The following is a 19,779-nucleotide window of genomic DNA, read 5'->3' on the forward strand; positions in this document are numbered from 1 at the left end:
TTCATAAAATTGTTATTTAATTCCTCCATCCTTAGTACACCTAGCCCACATCGTACCCCGCCACCACCTAGACAGGGTGTAATCCAACGCCACAATACGGGCGGCTCCAAACCACCATCACCGGCAGCACCACCCCAAGGTCGGATGCATGTTGTGATGGCACACAATTATCCGCCAGGTAAGACCGCTGAACAAATAGAAAGAGAATCAGGTGGCCGGAAAGTTCATTTGGATCCTTTTATTTCTTTAGCCGGTCACGATGCGTTCTCGTCATTCGTAGATCTGGCGGTACAGCAACCACAATTGCCAGTGCCCTCCCAAAAAGACGAGAAATCATCCTCGTCATCTTCTGGTTCATCGGGACCACCGCCCCAGTCATCTGCTCAACCGCAACAGCCACCGCCTCCCACGCATCACGATACCATTCGTTATCGTGACCACATGGTCGCTTTGCACCAACATCAACAACAACAAGCTATTGCTGCCCACCAACAGCAAGCTGCAGTCGCAGCCGCCCAACAACATCAGTTTAGGCAGCAGGCCGACATGCAACGCCGCTATGATCAGGCCAAGCGTATGCATATTGAGCGAGACCAGCAGAAACGCCAGGAACGATTGCAAGAGCGGTTAGAACGTGATCGTGAGCAGCGGGATCGTGATAGAGAACGAGAGCGTGAACGCGATCGTGAAAGAGACCGTGAGCGAAGGGAGCAGGAACGTGCCGCCGAAGAACGAGAACGCGATGGTCGACGCATGGAACGAATTTATGCTGGCAATACAGCAACTGCCGCTGCCGTTGCCGCAGCTACGGCCGCAGGTTCCCATTACATACGTGGCCCACCGGACTCGGGACCTCCACGATCGATTCCCGATCGTGAGAGAGATGCGTAAGTACAACTATTTGTTTTATTCGAATTTTTTTTCAGTTCAACTGTTATTTTGACAAACAGATACCATAGACCTAGCCACGCTGGACAACAATCCACTGAGAGAATACTTTCCGCCCAGAACATAATCGATGCGATTATAATAAGCCAGATAAGCCAGACCAGCACGGATCCCAACAAAATGACCTCTAATCGCGAGATATCGAGAAGTGCATTTGTAAGTTAATTATCAAGGTTTTTTGGTTGCTTTTCCTTTCTCGAGCATGACCATTTTTATGGTGAACGAATGCTGCATCGCTCATTTTTCTTTCCATTTCTATTCTAAACTTGCAGTACAATTCACGAGATATTGGAGCACCACCTCCTCGACATGCTTCAAATGTCACTATATCCTCATTACAAGCATCGGAAAATAATGGCAAATCTTCGTCCCCTAATGTAATAAACATCGAGTTGGACAACGATCGCACTAGTGTTGGGTCGTCCTCTTCAGGTGGTGGAGGTAGCGCTGCTGGTCAACATGAGCCAGGACAGCCTGGTCATAATATGCGCGGGGGCGTGCCGCAACCACCACCAACGTCACAGGTCCCTCCTCCCACCCAGTCTTCACAGATGCGTACGAAAAATATTACATTCGGCGAATTGACCGATACAATTATTACCAATGATTATGGCCCCAATCCCATGCATATGCGGGCTTTACATCAACAAAATTATTTGGCATATATGCCAGATCCGCAGGGTATAGTAACACCGGATAGATGGAAAATGAATAGACGTGTGCTGAAAGAGGCTGAAGCAGCGGCAGCTGTAGCTGCCTCAAAGGGGGGACCACCAAATCCGCAAACCAGTGTGAATTCCAGTTCTGGCCCTGGTACCCCAACGAACACCATGGGACGCTCCAATACGCCTGGTGATGATCGAAGCATCATTCGCATGCCTCAAGCTGTTAGTCCTCGAAAATATATGCCCGAATTTACGATGCCAACACACGAATATCATTACCAACAACAGCAGCAGCAGCAACAACAACAACAACAGCAACAACATGGGGCTCCACCCCCACCGGGATCCTCGCATAGTTCGAACCTAATGAGACAGCCACCGTATGATTCAGGGCCCGGTGGGCCATCGTCCAGTTCATCATCGGCGGGTGGGCCGCAAGTTGTACAAAATCACAGTTTCGACACCATGAAGTATGTGCAGAATCGCATTGTGGAGGTTATGAGAACAGAAGATGACCATCGGGCGGGCGGTGTTGCTGGCAGTGGAGGCGGCGGTATGACTTCGGTTAACGATCATGACCATCATCACAACGATCACCGTCTCAAGGAGAGTCATGAGCCACGCAAGACTCCAAATCAATACGATGACAGAGATGGTGGCAGACGATCGGCCAATAGTGATTCTTCACATCCATCTAGTATGGGGGGACCGGGTGGTGTTACCTATCAACAGACGCCGGTGACAACCTTCGCAGCTACCACATACGCTTATCCATACAGTGCATTGAATGTACCAAGTTCTGCAGGAGGTTTGCCACCACCACCACAAATGAGTCTAAATGCTGCCCATCAAATGCAAGGTGGTAGCGGTGGTGCAGCTGGGGCCCACAAACAACCATCACATATTTTACACGGTGGCAGTGTGCATGATGCGGGTGGTCCCAATTCCGTGGTGAGCACAACATCAGGCAGTGGCGGCAACAGTGGAAATGTGGGTGGCGGTGGTGGTGGTGGTGTTGGTGGGGGAGTACCCGGAGGCTCTGCCAATGAGCCCAAACCTTTACTATCGGCTCAGTACGAGGCACTGAGTGATGAAGATTAGTTGTGACTTCAGGCGTCTGCGGTCAATGTAAGATATCATACGACCCAGCAGACGCATCACACCAAACCCTCAGCACAGCATCCGCATCAGCATACCCATCAACACTATCAGGCAACGGGCAATAGCAACAACAACAACAGCAGCAGCAGCAGCAGATATGGTGGCGATGAACAAACTCGTATACGAAGTCACAAACAACCAACTCAACACTCTCACTACCAAACGGCCAACCAACAACAACTCACTAACTCTCAACAACAGCAACAGCAACATTATTATCCACAGCAGCGTATTCTTTACAAAAATCATGATCTAACAATCGAACAAACGCAAACACAACAGCCTCAAACACAATATCACCCCCACCATCACCACCAAAATATGCAACAACAGTCCGCAACGCAGCAAACACATCTTCTTCATCAGCAACAACAGCAACAACAGCAACAAGCACCACCACCACCACCGCCGCCGCCATCACAACTGCAACATCAGCTCTCGTTTAATGGTAACCTAAAGAATAACAATAACCTCAATGCAAACAATAACAACAATCGCTATTTTTAAGCCAATTTCTGGAACAAGTAGTACCACACAATGACATGAAATAGTAAATTATTAGCGTAAGAAAAGGGATTCTCCCCCTTCCCCCTCCCCTCTCACAAACTTTTCCTGAGGCAAAAAATTCAAGAATGCTACAAGACAGTGAACATTTGAATCTTGCTATGAGAACAATTTGCATTAGTATGATACCTACACAGTTATAAACAAAATTTCATAGCCACATACCCAAACGCATACACACACACACACACACACGTGTATAGAACTTTATTTTCATATACACACCCGCCAAAGAGAGGGCAAACATGAGAATACAGTGTTCGGTTTTGCGGTTTTATCCATAGCTCGCTCTTGATCTTGATCTTTTACATGGTAATTATTGACAAGATTTCAAAACGCTTATAATTCATTATTATAGTAACGTACATTTTATATTAATTTTCTGAATACAGTTTTCCTCTTCACATCCCTCCCCCCAAAACTATTCATTTATTTTGATTTTTTTTGTAATTATATTTTTATTCAGTTATGGAAATGCTATTCGTTATTCTCTAAACTAAAACAAAATACATTTAAGCGAACACAGGCAACACACACACACACACTTATACACTTTTATATATTAATAAAACAAAAACAAAACTATAAGGATAATGCCAGCAACAGCGTAAACCCCTCTCAAAATGGTTCGATTATTATTATAAAGCATATTTAAATATAAATATTTATAATATACAAACATAAATAAAACAAAACAATGTAAAATCTAATATTCACGGCATCATTTACTCAACAAGAGGCTGCCTGCTCTTCATGAAGGAATTATGTTGAATCATTTTTTTTCCTCTAAGTGTAGAAAGCTGGTTTTTATTATCCAACATGAAGGAAGTATTGAACGTTTTACATCTCGGTGTGATTGTACAGATTTGGGTGTGTTGTTTTGATTATTATTTTTATTTTTTTTGTTTACAAGTTTAAAAGAAAAAAATATAAATCAAAGGAACAGCGCAAATATTTATGTTGCTAGAGACCACATTTCACATGAAGCCCTTATCCCCAATACCTACACTGATTGCAAGAGGAAGGACGACGACAGCAGTTTTTATTGCTAAACAAGTAATTCAATCATTTTTGCTTTGTTTAAAACATTTTTATAAAAAAAAATATATTTTTTAAATTAAATTTGATTTAAAATTTCTAATATTTGAAACGGAAATTAGTAGTAAACCCTTAAAATCCACTATTAAATTTTTCTTTTTATGTTTGTTTCTCTTTCGAGACAAGCTCAATGATCGGAGATTGCAAATGGAAAAGGAAAGCCAAAGATAGCAACACACACCAACCACTATGGGACGCGTTTCGTCTTTGGTTAGAATACTTTTCAACCATATTAGGTGTGATGGCTTCAAGGGCCGTGCGTTGGTTTGTTGTATTTGCATTTTGCGAGTTGGTAAACAGTAAAATTCGGGCAAAGTTCTACAGAAATAATCATTGAGAATTGCGAAAACGCATCTATAACACAATTACAACATTAACCACGCTCGACAACCCTGTCTATTAGCTGTATTCTTTCCCAATGCATGTATTTTTGTTTAATGACGCACGTTTTTTCCGTGGCAATTACACTTTTTCCGTACTACACATGATTTTGTGCATCTGTTGGAATCATGTGTAGTACGGAAGAACTGTAATTGCCGCAGAAAAAAAGTCTGCCATTACACAAAAATACATGCATTGGGAAAAAGTACTGCTAATAGACAGGGTTGTCGTGCGTGGTTAATGTGGTAATTGTATCATAGATGCGTTTTCGCAATTCTCAATGATTATTTCTATAGAACTTTGCCTACATTTTACTGTTTAGCAACTAGCAAAATGCAATCAAATATTTTCCTATACATTCTACTAAGCCTTGTTCGTTTACGACTTGGGATCGCTTGATGTTCCACTTTCTTTATGTAAATCCGGCTAGAACATAAAGCTTTTCAAAATATAAGACAAAGAAAACCTTGCATTTTGCAAACTAGTAATTTTGAACAAGGGGGATAATTACGAACTGACATCCACCACCAAGTTCTCCATTAAAAATATAATAACACCCATTAAACGGCATTAAGTTTGACCAAGCCAAAACTAGGATGTTGTGGGCAAATTATTTTCCGTAAATTCAGTTGTGGTTGTTATAGCCACATTTGAACGGGGATGTGGCGAACTTCGTCAAGTTCTGATCGGAGAGCAAGTTCGTTCAGGTGTGTTTTAAAGGCGTCAATAATTCGCCTTATCATATCATGTGTCCGCAGTATTTTAGCAAGAGCCGGTGCCGCTCGTCCTCACACTGAGACTCTCCACTCGATATCGCTGATTGTCCGCGACTGCAGTTGCAGCTACTCCTCCTCCTGAATACGTCCAGCCCTCGCTCATACACGCAGCTTCCTCAACGCTCCCTGAACGAAATCACCTTTTCTTCTCTCTCTCCACCTTTTCTTCTCTCTCTCTCTCCACCTTTTCTTCTCTCTCTCCACCTTTTCTTCTCTCTCTCCACTTTTTTTCTCTCTCTCCACCTTTTCTTCTCTCTCTACCTTTTCTTCTCTCTCTACACCCTTTCTTCTCGAAATGCTTGAGAATAACCAGAACCCCCAAAAAAGGGGGGATGTGGTTGTTGTAGCAGTATGAGGTACATCGAGACGGCAGCCTTTGCCGATGAAGGACTCCAACCGGCTGCCATGGGCTTGGCAAAAGAGGGGATAAGGGGTTTTATCCCTTTTTGCGGACTTCATCTAATAACATTCCTTCTAAACCACCGTCAGTGATGCATTGTTAATCCAGAAAACCATTCTTTAATCACGTTTACACTAAAGCCCATATCCACTTGATTTGAGCAAATCTCCCAAACCCTTTTATACTATGTTTGAAGTGATAGAACAGCTGATATCAGTTGCGTTGCAAGTAGGCAACTCAAGTTGATTTTTGTTATTTTTCAAAGTCTACCCATTACAGTCACGGCTTGCTCTTAAATAGTCCTAAAAGTTTGCAGCCCTGAAATAAATACGAAATTAACAAATTTTCTTGTTGGCAACGCACCTTAAGTTGGTTTGCAATCCTTTACGGATAGAGCTGATTTCAGATGCGTTGCCAGCAGGCAACTCAATTTGAGTTTTGGTTCCTTTCACAGTCTACCCATTACACTAACTGCTTGTTCTTAAGTAGTATTTAAAGTTAAATACAAAATTAACTAATTGTTTTGTTGGTAACGTACCTTAAGCTGGTTTGCAATCCTATACAGCTGATTCCAGTTGCCTTGCAAGTAGGCAACTCAAGTTGAATTTTGTTATTTTTCATTGTCTGCCCATTACAGTCACGGCTTGTTCTTAAATAGTCCTCAAAGTTTGCATCCCTGAATTAAATACAAAATTAAAAAAATTTCTGGTTGGCAACGCACCTTAAGTCGGATTTAAATTCTATACTTCTCATTTCAGTTGCCTTGCAAGTAGGCAACTCAAGTTGAGTTTTGTTGCTTTTCATGGCCTAGCCATTACAGTAACGGCTTTTTCTCAAGTGGTCCTAAAAGTCCGCAGCCCTGAATTAAATACAAAATTAACAAATTTTCTTGTTGGCAACTCATTTAAAGTTGGTTTGCAATCCAATACGGATACAGCTGATTTCAGTTGTCTTGCAAGTAGGCAACTCAGGTTGAGTTTCCTTTTATAGTCTTCTCATTACAGTCACGGCTTGCTCTTAAATAGTCCTAAAAGTTTGCAGCCCTGAAATAAGTACGAAATTAACAAATTTTCTTGTTGGCAACGCACCTTAAGTTGGTTTGCAATCCTATACAGCTGATTTCAGTTGACTTGCAAGTAGGCAACTCAAGTTGAGTTTTGTTTCTTCACATAGCCTACTCTTTGGAGTTACGGTTTGTTCTTAAGTACTACTAAAAGTCCGCAGCCCTGAATTAAATACAAAATTAACAAATTTTCTGGTTGGCCACGCACCTTAAGTCGGATTTCAATTCTATTCTTCTCATTTCGGTTACCTTGCAAGTAGGCAACTCAAGTTGAGTTTTGTTGCTTTTCATGGCCTAGCCATTACAGTAACGGCTTTTTCTTAAGTGGTCATAAAAGTCCGCAGCCATGAATTAAATACAAAATTAAAAAATTTTCTTGTCAACGCATTTAAAGTTGGTTTGCAATCCTATACGGATACAGCTGATTTCAGTTGCCTTGCAAGTAGGCAACTCAGGTTGAGTTTCCTTTTATAGTCTTCTCATTACAGTCACGACTTGTTCTTACGTAGTTCTTTAAGTTTGCAGCCCTGAATTAAATACAAAATTAAACAAATTTTTTTTCTTGGCAACGCACTTTATGTTGGTTTTTGCAATCCTTTACAGCTGATTTCAGTTGGGTTGCAAGTAGGCAACTCAAGTTGAGTTTTGTTGCTTTCAATGTAAAAGGCCTAGCCATTACAGTAACGGCTTTTTCTTAAGTGGTCCTAAAAGTCCGCAGCCCTGAATTAAATACAAAATTAAGAAATTTTCTTGTTGGCAACGCACCTTAAGTTGGTTTGCAATCCTATACAGCTGATTTCAGTTACCTTGTAAGAAGGCAACTCAGGTTGAGTTTTGTTGCCTTTCATAGTCTTCTCTTTACAGGCACGACTTGTTCTTAATTAAATACAAAATTAACAATATTTTTTGTTGGCAACGCACCTAAAGTTGGTTTTTGCAATCCTATACAGCTGATTTCAGTTGCCTTGCAAGTAGGCAACTCAATTTGAGTTTTGTTTCTTTCAACAGTCTACACATAAGAGTGATGGATTTCAATTGCCTCACTCAAAACTCAAGTTGAGTTTTGTTACTTTTCATAGTTTAGCCATTATAGTCACGGCTTATTCTTAAGTACTACTTAAACTCACTTTAGTAAAGAAATGTTTCGAAATTATTAAGCAATTTTGTTTTCTATACTAAATATGTGTGTTAATATGTGTTCGATTTGTTGCATTTTTTCTATTTTTTTTCTTTCGATTTAATCTGTTTATAAAGTAGCTAGCTGTTAAACATTGTATTCCGATTCGATGGGGAAAATACTATGTATTTTTTCCTATAATGAAATAAATGTAAATTCTACATTCTTAGCTTGAAGCCTAATACAATTTTATTAAACTTCAATATAAGTAGCCCTCATAAAGGTAAAAGTGCATTCAGAGGCCATATTGGCCCATTGTGATAAGCTAGCGGGAAAAATTGTGAATAGACTCACCTGCAGTTGTGAGTCCTTAGAGCAAAAGTACACCTGTTCTCTCTTTTCCCCCTAGGTTTGACAATGGATCAAACTGGTTTTGCGATTGCATTCATCTTCACCATGGGCTGGTTGGCTACTCATTGAGACTTCAACCAACATATGTTTATAATCCCATATTTGAAGTTGTTTGTTTGTTTTTTTTTTATCAAGAATCAGGAGTGTGTGAAATACGTGTTCATTAGCTTAGCTTGAATTCCTAATGCAACTTTCTTTGCCTTTATTATTTGATTTGATGATTTTAAAATTAATAGATGTATTTTTTTTGTTGATTAATTCATATAAACTCATCTAAAGCTTAAAGAAAATTTGAAAAATAAAAAAATTACATGTTTAAACAACTGTTGGCTGTTTTTTAAATATTAAGCAAAAACTCAATAATAATTGATGGATTTACTGTTTTTTCTTTCTTTTTCTTTATCTTGTACAATTAAAACCATGAAATATATGATTATTTTAAATGATTATTATTATTATTGAACAGGAAAAGTTTTAAGCATCTCAAAAGGTAGAAAAAAACCAAAACACTACAACTCTGGATACACAGAAATAAATAAAAAAAACATAATTTTTAATAAAACACTAACTAATTTTACAATGAGATACAAGTATATACCAGAAATATGAGAAAGATGAAAAACGCTAAGACTAATGCATTACCCCATGGAAAGGAAAAACATACAAAAAAAAAAAACAACACTCTTAAATAATGTAAAATATATATAAATAAATAAATACGAAATATATATTCATACTATATATAGAGATACTTTACATAAATATACATATACATATATAGTTTTTCATAACAAAAACAAAAACAAAACGACATGATAAACCATATAAAAACTAAGAAGTAATTGCTAAACAAAAACCCAAATTAAAAAAAAAAAAACAAAAATTATTAAAGATAATATTCTTAACTTATGTGTTAAAATAAATAAAAAAAAAAACAAAAATATTTGCAAGAAACAAAAACAAAAATAAACACATAAATACATATATACTAAATGGATTATAGCCGCATCTACACATAATTTGTAAAATTTAAAGGAAAGTTTTATGCTGCATATAGTAAGTCTTAAATAAAAACAACAACAACAAACCACAACCTTTTCTTTTCATTATTTTTTTAAGTCAATATTTATGTTTAAGTTTTGAAGAAACAGAAACAATACAATTATAAATATATATATATATATATATATACATAAATATTTACATATATATATACATACTATAAAAACTATAATAACCTTATACATATAAATATAGATATTTAATATATATATATAAACAAAAACAACAATAAGAAACAACATGATCTTTGCATTACAAATACTTTTTTTTAAGTTCATCATTCAATATAATTATTAAAAAATAAAATAAATTAATATTAACACAAAAAAAAAACAAACGAAAACCTACTGACTTTTATGATTGCAAGAGGAAATATAGAAGAAACAAAATAATACAACTGATGAAAGTGAAATAGAAATTTAGTTTGTAATTTTGCCTTAAGTTCTAAGCTTAAACTCTGAAGAAAACAAAAAAAAAATATTAAAAAAAACCACATGCAAAAATAAAAATAAAAACTAAAAGCTAAAGCGAAAATCTAAGGAAAATGTGTAAAAATTCTGAATAGTTATTTAGTTTATAAATAATAATAATATTAATAATTATAAAAAAAAAATATTGCAAAAACTTCAAAAAAATAACAACAAGAAAATAGCTTAATATAATTTTATTATTTTTACTCTTAAAAAAAAAATATTCATTATTTTCTAAATAAAAAAGAAAAATAATAAAACAATAAAAAATGTTTCCTTCGATTTTTTTTATAATAATCCATAATATTTATAAACATAATAATAACAAAAAAATAAAAATAAATAAAACTGTGTTTTGTAATTATATTTAATGATATGATATAAACAAACAAAAAAATATCCTTCCCCTCTTATATAACTCTAACTCTAAGCACATATAAAAAAAAGAAAAACAAAAGAAATCATTGATTCATGTGTTTTTAAGGAGATGTAATTTTTTTTAAGTTGTAATTATAATGTATTTCTCTTTTTTTTACCTACTATCTAAGTAGAATGTTGTGTCTGATTAATTATTTTTTTTGTGACTTTTCTTATATACAGAAACACATATTTTTGCAAAACTCTTAACTCTAACATTTCAATAAAATCAGAGATATTTGTTAATTTTCTTAAGTTTCTTTTTTTTCCTTGGTCTCAGCCACACTCACTCACACACACACACACAACACAATATTCATATTCATGCATGTATGCATCAACAGCAAAAGCAAACACTAGCAACACACAACATCATTATCGTCACCACCACCACCATCATCATCATAAATCAAACCCAACCACAACACGTTCACTTTGATGGTTCGTTTAAACAAAAAACCCTTCAACATTTAGTTTTGATTTTTTCTTTTATGAGATTTATTTGAAAATTTGATAAACAAATGTAAACGAACGAATCTTTCCAAAAAAAAAAAAAAAAACAAAACAAAAAACAGCAGCAAATGCAGATGAAACATTTTTTTGCATTTTGCAATTATGAAAATAATAAAAAAAACCAACAGTTTACCGAAACCGATAAATATATACATAAACTAAAACAAAATAATATTATTATTATTTATATTATATAAATTATTAAATAACAACAACAACAAATTACACTTACTACCACATAAACAATTTATTGGTATAAAATAAACAAAAAACCAGAAATCATATACAAAACTTATAAAAAAAATAACAACAAAACAAATAACAGACCGATAGAGAAGAGGAAGAAAAAGACCTAAGGATTACATATATATGAACAGAGATAAATAAACAAATATGTGTTGGGTATAATAACCGCCAACCACAACCACATCAACATACACGTGAAGATGAAAAAAAAAAATAAAAACAAAAAAATAAATGAAATAATTAAAAAATAAACAAATCTGAAAAGTAATGAAAAAGAAATTATTAGAAAATAAATTCAAAATGAAAATATTAAGAAATTTGTGTTTTCTTTGACTCCATAAAAAGGGTAATGTTGTTTGGAAAAAGGGGGGCAGATATTAATCCGCCCCATGCCACTATGGACATACACCTAAGCCAGTAATCGGCTTGTTGTGAGCTCTATATGAGCTATAAAGTAACCTCTAAAAAGAAAATTTTAAGTTAGGAATTCCCTGCTTCTCACAAAATCCTTAATTGTTTTCAATACCACTCCCCTAAGTTGGTTCATGTCTGATATTGTATCTCCACCTAAGTACCGGTATCTGTTGGACGCGAAAGCCGGGCAATGACAAAGGAAATACTCATCATCCCTACCCATGCCATCACTTGCCGCATCGATTTTACATAAGTGAGCTCGTAGTCCTATGTGTCCTGTTATGATACCAATAGCTATACTGACCTCCTTCTTGCTTCCTTTCAGTAATAATCTCGTCTTCTCACAATCTGGATCTCCCCCCATGGGATTTTCGTCGTCCTATCGACCGTTTCGCTGTTCCACAATGTTGCATGCGCATTCGTCACCTACTCGGGACTGCGTCGACCCGAAAGGCTTCAGGTTAATCAAGTTTATTGACGACAGTCCTCTGGCCTTCACCGCCAAATTGTCTGGCCTTTCATTTCCCCTTACTCCGTTTTGGCCCGGCACCCAAACGATGCGGATTTTGCCATATTCAGAGAGAACGTTAAACTCCTTACACTGCAAGACTGTTCGTGACCTTACCGTCCTGGTTGTAAATGCCCTTATGGCAATTTTACTGTCCGTAAAGATGTTCACTCTTTGCAATCCTCAGAGAAGGCGTTAATCTCCTTCTTACACTGCAAGACTGTTCCTGACCTTACCCTCAAAGTTGTTATTGCTCTTAAGGCAATTTTACTGTCCGTAAAGATGTTCACACTCGACGTCCTCGCGTTTGCACCACACCACTTCACGCATTCCGTGATCGCCCGGATCTCGGCCTACAGGACCATATTTTGGTCAGGCAGTCTAAAACAGATCTCAGTCCCTGGTTTTTCAATGTAGACCCCCAGGCCCATTCTGTCCTCTAGCTTTGATCCATCCGTGTAACATGATCTTCCAGATCAATCAATACTAGGGTTTCGTCAATCCAAGACTGTGCCGATGGCAGCAGTGCCTCACACTCGACTTCAAGGTTCATCTCAGGTATCCGATGGGAAACCACCTTCCTTCCTTCCAGATTTCCTATCGTCGCCTCGATTATACCGCGATGGCATGAACTGCTCCCAACCTCAATCCATTCTCCCAACGCCTTAAGTCTTATAGACGCAGTGGCTGTCTCACACTTAATCTGAATAGTCTCCAGTGCCCTAGTGGGCGTGGTCCTCATCGTTCGCCTATGCCAGGACAACATGTTCTCTGAACCTTTTGAAAGATCCTTATGTTGCACTTTTTCTCTATAGCAGTCCACCAAACTATTGAGGCGTAAGTAAGTATTGGTCTAATCACGCTCCTGTAGAGCCAGTTCACTTGCTAGGATTCAGGCCCCATTTCGAGCCTACGACCCGTCTACAGTTTGCCCAACATCTGTGAGCCTTCTCAGTACGCTCCTGAATGTGACACTTCCAATTCAGTTTCTTGTCCAAGATCACAACTATGTGTTTGACATATGTGACACTTCCAATCAAGTTTCCTGTCCAAGGTCACACCTAAGTATTTGACCTTGTCAGATATCGAAATCGTCTTATTACCGCTTTGGTAATCTTATTGTATTCCTTGAGCCGTGTGTAATACATATCCCAATAAACGTCCGCTTTTTTACGACGTGCTCTGTTAAAAAATCTGCGGACTTCTTTCACAATATTGCTAATCTCCCCGGTCATCGAGGGTTTTTCCTAGGCTGATTTCCTTTCAGTCGTAATCCTGTTGACATTTTCGCCAATGTCTTCTATTCATGGGCAAATAAGTAAATTAAGTTTTTCGGGGTTACAGCACTTGTTGATAATCGTGTCCGAACGTCAACGATGAAAGTGAGTCGCTCAGAAAACTCTGTCATTTCATCAAACGGGCAATAACTGCAAATCATTGAAATTTGTTATCGAAATTCGTGCTCTTTGCCAATAGCTCGTTGGAAATCCATTATTTTATTATTATTATTGCAATTAAGGCTTATGTTTAATAGCTCTGTTCGCGTACTTTTCCAGTAAAAATTTGTAGGAGAGTAAGATCCATTTTACTCTCTTTAAAAAAATTGCAAGCAAAAGTACGCGAACGACTTCCAATGAATATTTGCAGAACAACGGCTGATTTTTGCTTTGGTTGCTTTTTTATTTGCATGCTTAGGAAAACAATTGTTTTAAAATTAAACAAGTAAATGCGTGCCAAATTTGGCCGGGCCGAATCTTATGTACCCTCTACCATGGATCGCATTTATCAAGTTCTTTGAATGAATTTTTCAAATAGAAAAACGCCAGTCATAGAAAAACACCACCTGCAAAATGTCAGGCAAATCGAGTAATCATTTCGCCCTCCAGAGGCTTAAAAAGTCAAACAGGAAAGTCGGTTTATATGACAACTATATCAGGTTATATAACGATTTGACATCAAACGAAAGATATTTTACCAGAGAAGCGAAGTATATATATGAAAGTTAGTTTTCCTTAAAGAAAATCCATGAAAATGAGGAATTAATGTTCAATAAATATATATAGATAAATATAAATAGATATATGTACATCTATTGGGAGCCTATTGTATTTAAACAATACCAAAATTGGTTATCAAATTCGCTTTCTAATCTCAAATAATTTTCATTTAAGCCACATATTGTCATGGTCGGTAAATTTTGTACTCTTTGGGGAAGAGGCGGTGCGTGGTCCCATATTTGGATTTCTATTCTACTCCCAAATACCTTAATTTAAGCTCCATATTGCGATGGACATTAAATAATTGTTGTTTGTGGGGTGTTATGGGGAAAGGGGAAGACCCCAGAAAATTGGGATATGGGCCCTAAAAACTATCAATACCGAGCTCCACTCTCTTTTAAACCCAAATACGTACTATTTGGGGGTTGTTATGGGGGTGGGACGTCCCCTAGGCGGTTGATCCCGAGTGTTGATAACAGATTCATGGTCTACTCCCAAATACCTTTTAGTTGAGCCCCATGTTTCCATACTCGGCAATCAAGTCCCTGAAAATTTATATCAGATTCGTATTTTACACTTAAATACCTTTTATTTGAGCCCCATATTGTCATGGTCGGTAAATAAGTACTGTTTGGGGGTGTTTTGGGAGGGGGTGGACACCCAAAAACTTGGTCCTTGATTTGAATATCAGAATCATATTCTACTCGCAAAAATACAGGGTTCCACAATTGGATATCGGATGCGTTTTCTACTCTTAAATACCTTTCATTTGAGTCCCATATTGTCGTGATTGGGGTATATATATATGTATATATTTGGTGGATTTTGGACATCGAATTTTTGTTTTTAACTTACTATAATGGAGCACACAAAATTTCGCTTAAATCGCAGCACCTATCTTCGAGATCTGGCGTTTCTGAAAATTAGGGTAAGGGGGAGGGTCCACCCTCCTTCAGATATCAGAAACTGTAGTATCATATTTCCACCGCGGGATCATTATGCACCATCTGTGAAAATTTCAAGAAAATCGGTTCAGCCGTTTTTGAGTCTATATGGAACATACAAACGAACAAACACAAATTCATTTTTATATATAAGAAGAATATTTGTTTTCACTCTCCCTTTAACAACCCCTTCATAAATGGGGCAGTAGACATTTTCAGCAAACAACAGACTTTTTATCAGGCAGCCTGCTGGTCTGAAATGCAAACATTTTGCTATGACAGCAGAACTACTGCTGTAATAGCAGCAAAATTAACCATTTGTACTTCTCACCATAATGAATTGCTATCTATGTACCCACTGCCTAAGAGCGGTTATCAGTTTCTTATTTATTAAATATTTTTTAATATTTTTTTATAATATTTTTAGTAATATTTTCCTACACTTTCTTACATGAAAAATTAAATATAAATAGTTTTGAACGCTATAAACGTTTACACGCTAGTTTCTTTCTCTTTATGAATATGCTTTGATATTATTTTTTTACCGTGTATCAAAAATCTATTTACGTCATATACCGTTATACACATATTGTTTGTAAGCATAGATAACCTAAACTTTTCATTCATAAATTCAAACGGCATTTGCCGCGAGAACAGCTGATTTTAGACTACCGTGGCTCATTGGGCAACGGTGAGGGTGTGTGTTGTAGGAAAGCTTTGGCCGTGAATTTTTTCATTTCCTCTAACAACAATGCATAACAGCAACGACATCACTGTGGAATACAGCGCCGGGGAGAAAAAAAAAGCTTTTTGTTCGCTGAACATACTTCCGTTTGGTTAGCGTCTGTGTGTGTGTGTGTGTGTGCTTGTGTTTGCGTCTTTCGCCTGTTCGTTTAATTATTAAAGCACATGAAAAGAACCGTAAGAGGAAACAACGAGAAATGAGTTTGGCGCCAAAAAAGCTTCCAATGGAAACAGAGCAAAAGAATGGTCAATATGTTTTGAAGCGTTAACATTGACGTCAACGCACAAGAGCGCTGTTGGTTGCTGCAGCAGCTATTGGTCTGCCATTATTATTCTCTGATGTTCTTCATTGATGATGATGACGATGGCTATGGTCATAATGATGTTTTGTTTGTTTTCGCAGACAGCCAGCATAGATACATTTCAAGCTGGTTAACATGCACACGTACTGGCGCACGCACACACATGCAACATATACACCTCACCGCTATGGGGCCAAGTCCAAGTTTAACTGTGCTCAAGAATCAAGTTCAGTCTTACCACAGCGGTGTCCGAACGCAGACAAGTTTGATAGTCTTGCTCGTTACTCAAATTACAATTTACAACAACAAACCTAGTCATAAAGAAACACCTCCAAAAAATTGTTGTTACATAAAAATTGAAAGTGTTTTGCTATAATTCTTTTCTACTCTCAGTGAAAGTGAAGAAAATCATAGTTTTTTAGAGGAATACACACAAGTAGGGCTATTGTTATGCTTAAATAAATGTGCACAAATTAAAAAAAAAATAGAGAAATATATTGAAAATTCTAAGTGTCATTAAAATTTCCATATTTCACAGCAAATCAGTTTTTGACAGTTTTTAAGTGCAAAATATCCTTTGGAATTAAGAGTCACACGAGTAAGTTTTTTGTTTTGCTACTCCATCCACATTTTATGCTTCCCAATGCATGTTGCAAATTGCAACCAAAATTATAACAACAATTTCTATGTACGTGTATGATGTAGTTCAAGTGCAATAGTGTTTGTGTTTCCCCTTCCTGCGTTCTTTGGGTCAGGCAATCCCTCTTCATGTTGTTTGACATGAAGTAGACAGGAGCTTGTTTTGAAGGTCACAGAATACCAACACAGTGATTGATGAATGCAATGTGTGCGAGCAGGAGGACATGTGAATCCTCCCCCCCGTACACTTTTTATAGATTCAGTTATTATAAGGAGAGATGGTGTTTTTTTTCTTAAATCACGTACATATTTGACAGAAATTATGAGCATTTCAGCTACAACTAAAAATTAGGGAGCGGGTCTAGAAAAAAAAACTTTTGTGGCTTTTACTAAAAATGGACTATGACGCCGGACGAAATCTTGGGATGCTGTTGAAAATGTCCATAACCTCAGTTTGTATTTGAATTATTTTGAAGATATCAAATCGAGTAACTAATAAGGCGTCTAAGTCTGTTATGGACTGGAACTGCATGTGGTAGTTAGAGTGCTTAAGTGAGCATCATATAACAAATTTTTATAAAATGGATAAAAATTGAGACGTGTGAGGGCTCAAAAAATCACATCGAGGCTTTCTTTGTATATGGATCAAGAAGGCTGGGATTTGGTTTCAGTTTCTACCAAATCCGATAAAAATTAAGGCTTCTAGGGGCTTAACAATTTTTGACAAAGGACCATTTTAAGTGGATTTTACTATACCCACACCCGGATATGAGGCGTTCGCAATCCCCAATGACCCATGGCACCCGGTTGTACGTACCGGATTGACCCGATGGATTCCTTCATCGGCAAGGGCTGCCGCTCAACAACAGCCTATATCAGAGAAATAATTTTTTTCGGTTACGGCGGTGCAGAGGTAGATTAAGTTGCTGAAGTTGTAGTTCCCCCTTTTTCTCTTTTTTCTTTATTTGCTCGGGTTTACAGGGCTTTGTGAGAGTTAATATCATTCACATTGTCTTATCTGCACTCCACTTTATCCACTTTAGTTGATTCTCTTTCGATACTTTCAAAGTCTGCTATTGCTCTTGTGAGTAGTTGTTATGTCTATTCAAACCTGCTTCTCGTATAATCTTCTCCTGCAGGATATGCAGGAGCTTTCTCAGACATCGCACTATATGAGTTGTTGTAGATGGGTTCTCATCAGATGAATATGCATTGACCGCAGGTGTTCCACAAGGCTCTGTCCTTTCCCCTTGCCTTTTTCTTATTTTCATTGACGATCTATTGGGTCAGACTTCGAATCCAGTCTACTCATTTGCCGATGACAATAGTCTGTGTCATTCATATTCATTCGACCATAGGCCCAGTCCTCAACAAATTGTGGACAGGAGGCGGATTATGGATGAGACGCTCTCCCATGATTTGTTGGCCATTTCCGAGTGGCATAGAATGAACAGAGTAGACTTTAACGCACAGAAGACACAGTGCTGTTTCTTGTCTCACAAGCGATTCACTGACCCACTTCAATCGTCGATTTCTATTGACGGTATAGATATTGAACAGTCAGATGCTCTTGATGTTCTGGGCATGAAGATACAATGTGATGTCCGTTGGTCAAAAAACGTATTCGAAGTGTCGAAAGAAGCATGCAAGTGTTTGGGCTTTCTTAAGCTATGCAAGAAATATTTCACCTCTTCTGATCTTTACTACCTACATCAGGCCGAGGATGGAATATAACTCTCATATGTGGGCAGGAGCTCCAAATCATCCTTGAAGCTTCTTGACCGGGTTCAACGGAGAGCGATGGTGTTGATTGGGGACTGTAGGGTATCCAACTCTATTGCTTCTCTTGAACATCGTCGGAATGTGGGTAGCGCTGTATTGTTCTATCGTTATTTTCATGGCGTGCGTTCCAGGGATATTCGTCTTCTTATCCCTTAGCGTTAGGATGTTCAACGGGAATACAAGACTTGCCAGGAACTCACACCCGCTTGTAATTGATTGGCCAGTCGACCGAGCCATGCATTACCGAAAAAAATCATTTTTCGCCCGAACCATTCGTTTGTGGAATCGACTTCAATAAACTACTCCCTCTTTTCCCCCTCCAACCCTTAACTTTCCTAATTGGTAACGCAATGCACTGCATATATAGGGGACATCCCCTGCGTAAAGAGATCACACGACAGAATTTTGAGAGTACGAATACGAATCTGATATCCAAACGTAGGACCAAGTGTTCGGTGGCCGCCCCTCCACCAAAACACTCCCAAAGAGGACAAATTTACCGACCATAACAACTTGGGACTTAAATTAAAGGTCTTTGGGAGGTCTGATATCAACATTGGGAAACAGTGTCCATGAGGCTCAAATAAAAGGTTTTTTAGAGTAGAACACGAACCCCACATATATTTTTTCAGGGCCAAGTCACTCAGACCGGACCTATTTGCTGACGATTGCAAAAGGGCCTCATATAAATGAAGGTATTTTTTATTAGAAAACGAATTTGATATCCGATTCCGGGGCCAAATGTTTGGCCCTCTTAAACCAATGGTAATATGGGGTTCAAATAAAAGGTGTTTGAGAGTAGAGAGTAGAGCAGGACTAAGTGTTTGGGGGACCACCCCATTCCGCAAAACATCCCTAAATCGGACATACTTACCGATCATGGCAATATGGGGCTCTGATGAAAGGTATTGGGTAGTAGAACACGAAATTGATACTCACTTTCCGGGGGCCACCCCTTCCGCAAAACACCCCCTGAACAGGACTTATTTCCTGGCCATAGCAATATGGGGCTCAAATAAAAGGCATTCTAGAGTAAAATACGAAACTGATATAAATTTTCACGACCATGGTACTGAGCGGCGGCTCAGCTATGGAAATATTGGGAGTAGACCAGAAATCTGATATCAGCATTCGGGCCAAACTGTCTAAGGGACGTC

The 19,779-nt window shown here is 37.9% G+C and overlaps 2 protein-coding genes across 3 annotated transcripts in view; both read left to right on the forward strand.

Annotated features, from left to right (window-relative positions):
- The window catches only part of LOC106091683 (uncharacterized), a 194,145-nt gene extending 191,411 nt beyond the window's left edge, over positions 1-2,734 (forward strand). For both annotated transcript variants that reach the window (XM_059366979.1, XM_059366980.1), the window contains exons 6-9: positions 36-178; positions 251-887; positions 951-1,104; positions 1,221-2,734. In XM_059366979.1, the coding sequence (XP_059222962.1) occupies positions 36-178; positions 251-887; positions 951-1,104; positions 1,221-2,714 (2,428 nt within the window). In that variant the 3' untranslated portion in view covers positions 2,715-2,734. The remainder of the gene's footprint in view (positions 1-35; positions 179-250; positions 888-950; positions 1,105-1,220) is intronic.
- Positions 2,735-16,415: 13,681 nt separating this feature from the next.
- The window catches only part of LOC106081132 (acidic phospholipase A2 PA4), a 70,828-nt gene continuing 67,464 nt past the window's right edge, over positions 16,416-19,779 (forward strand). The window contains exons 1-2 of the mRNA XM_059367736.1: positions 16,416-16,637; positions 16,740-16,799. The gene's annotated coding sequence lies outside the window, so the exon portion shown is untranslated. The remainder of the gene's footprint in view (positions 16,638-16,739; positions 16,800-19,779) is intronic.

This window comes from Stomoxys calcitrans, chromosome 4 (assembly GCF_963082655.1).
Source record: "Stomoxys calcitrans chromosome 4, idStoCalc2.1, whole genome shotgun sequence".
NCBI classification, from domain to species: Eukaryota; Metazoa; Arthropoda; class Insecta; order Diptera; family Muscidae; genus Stomoxys; species Stomoxys calcitrans.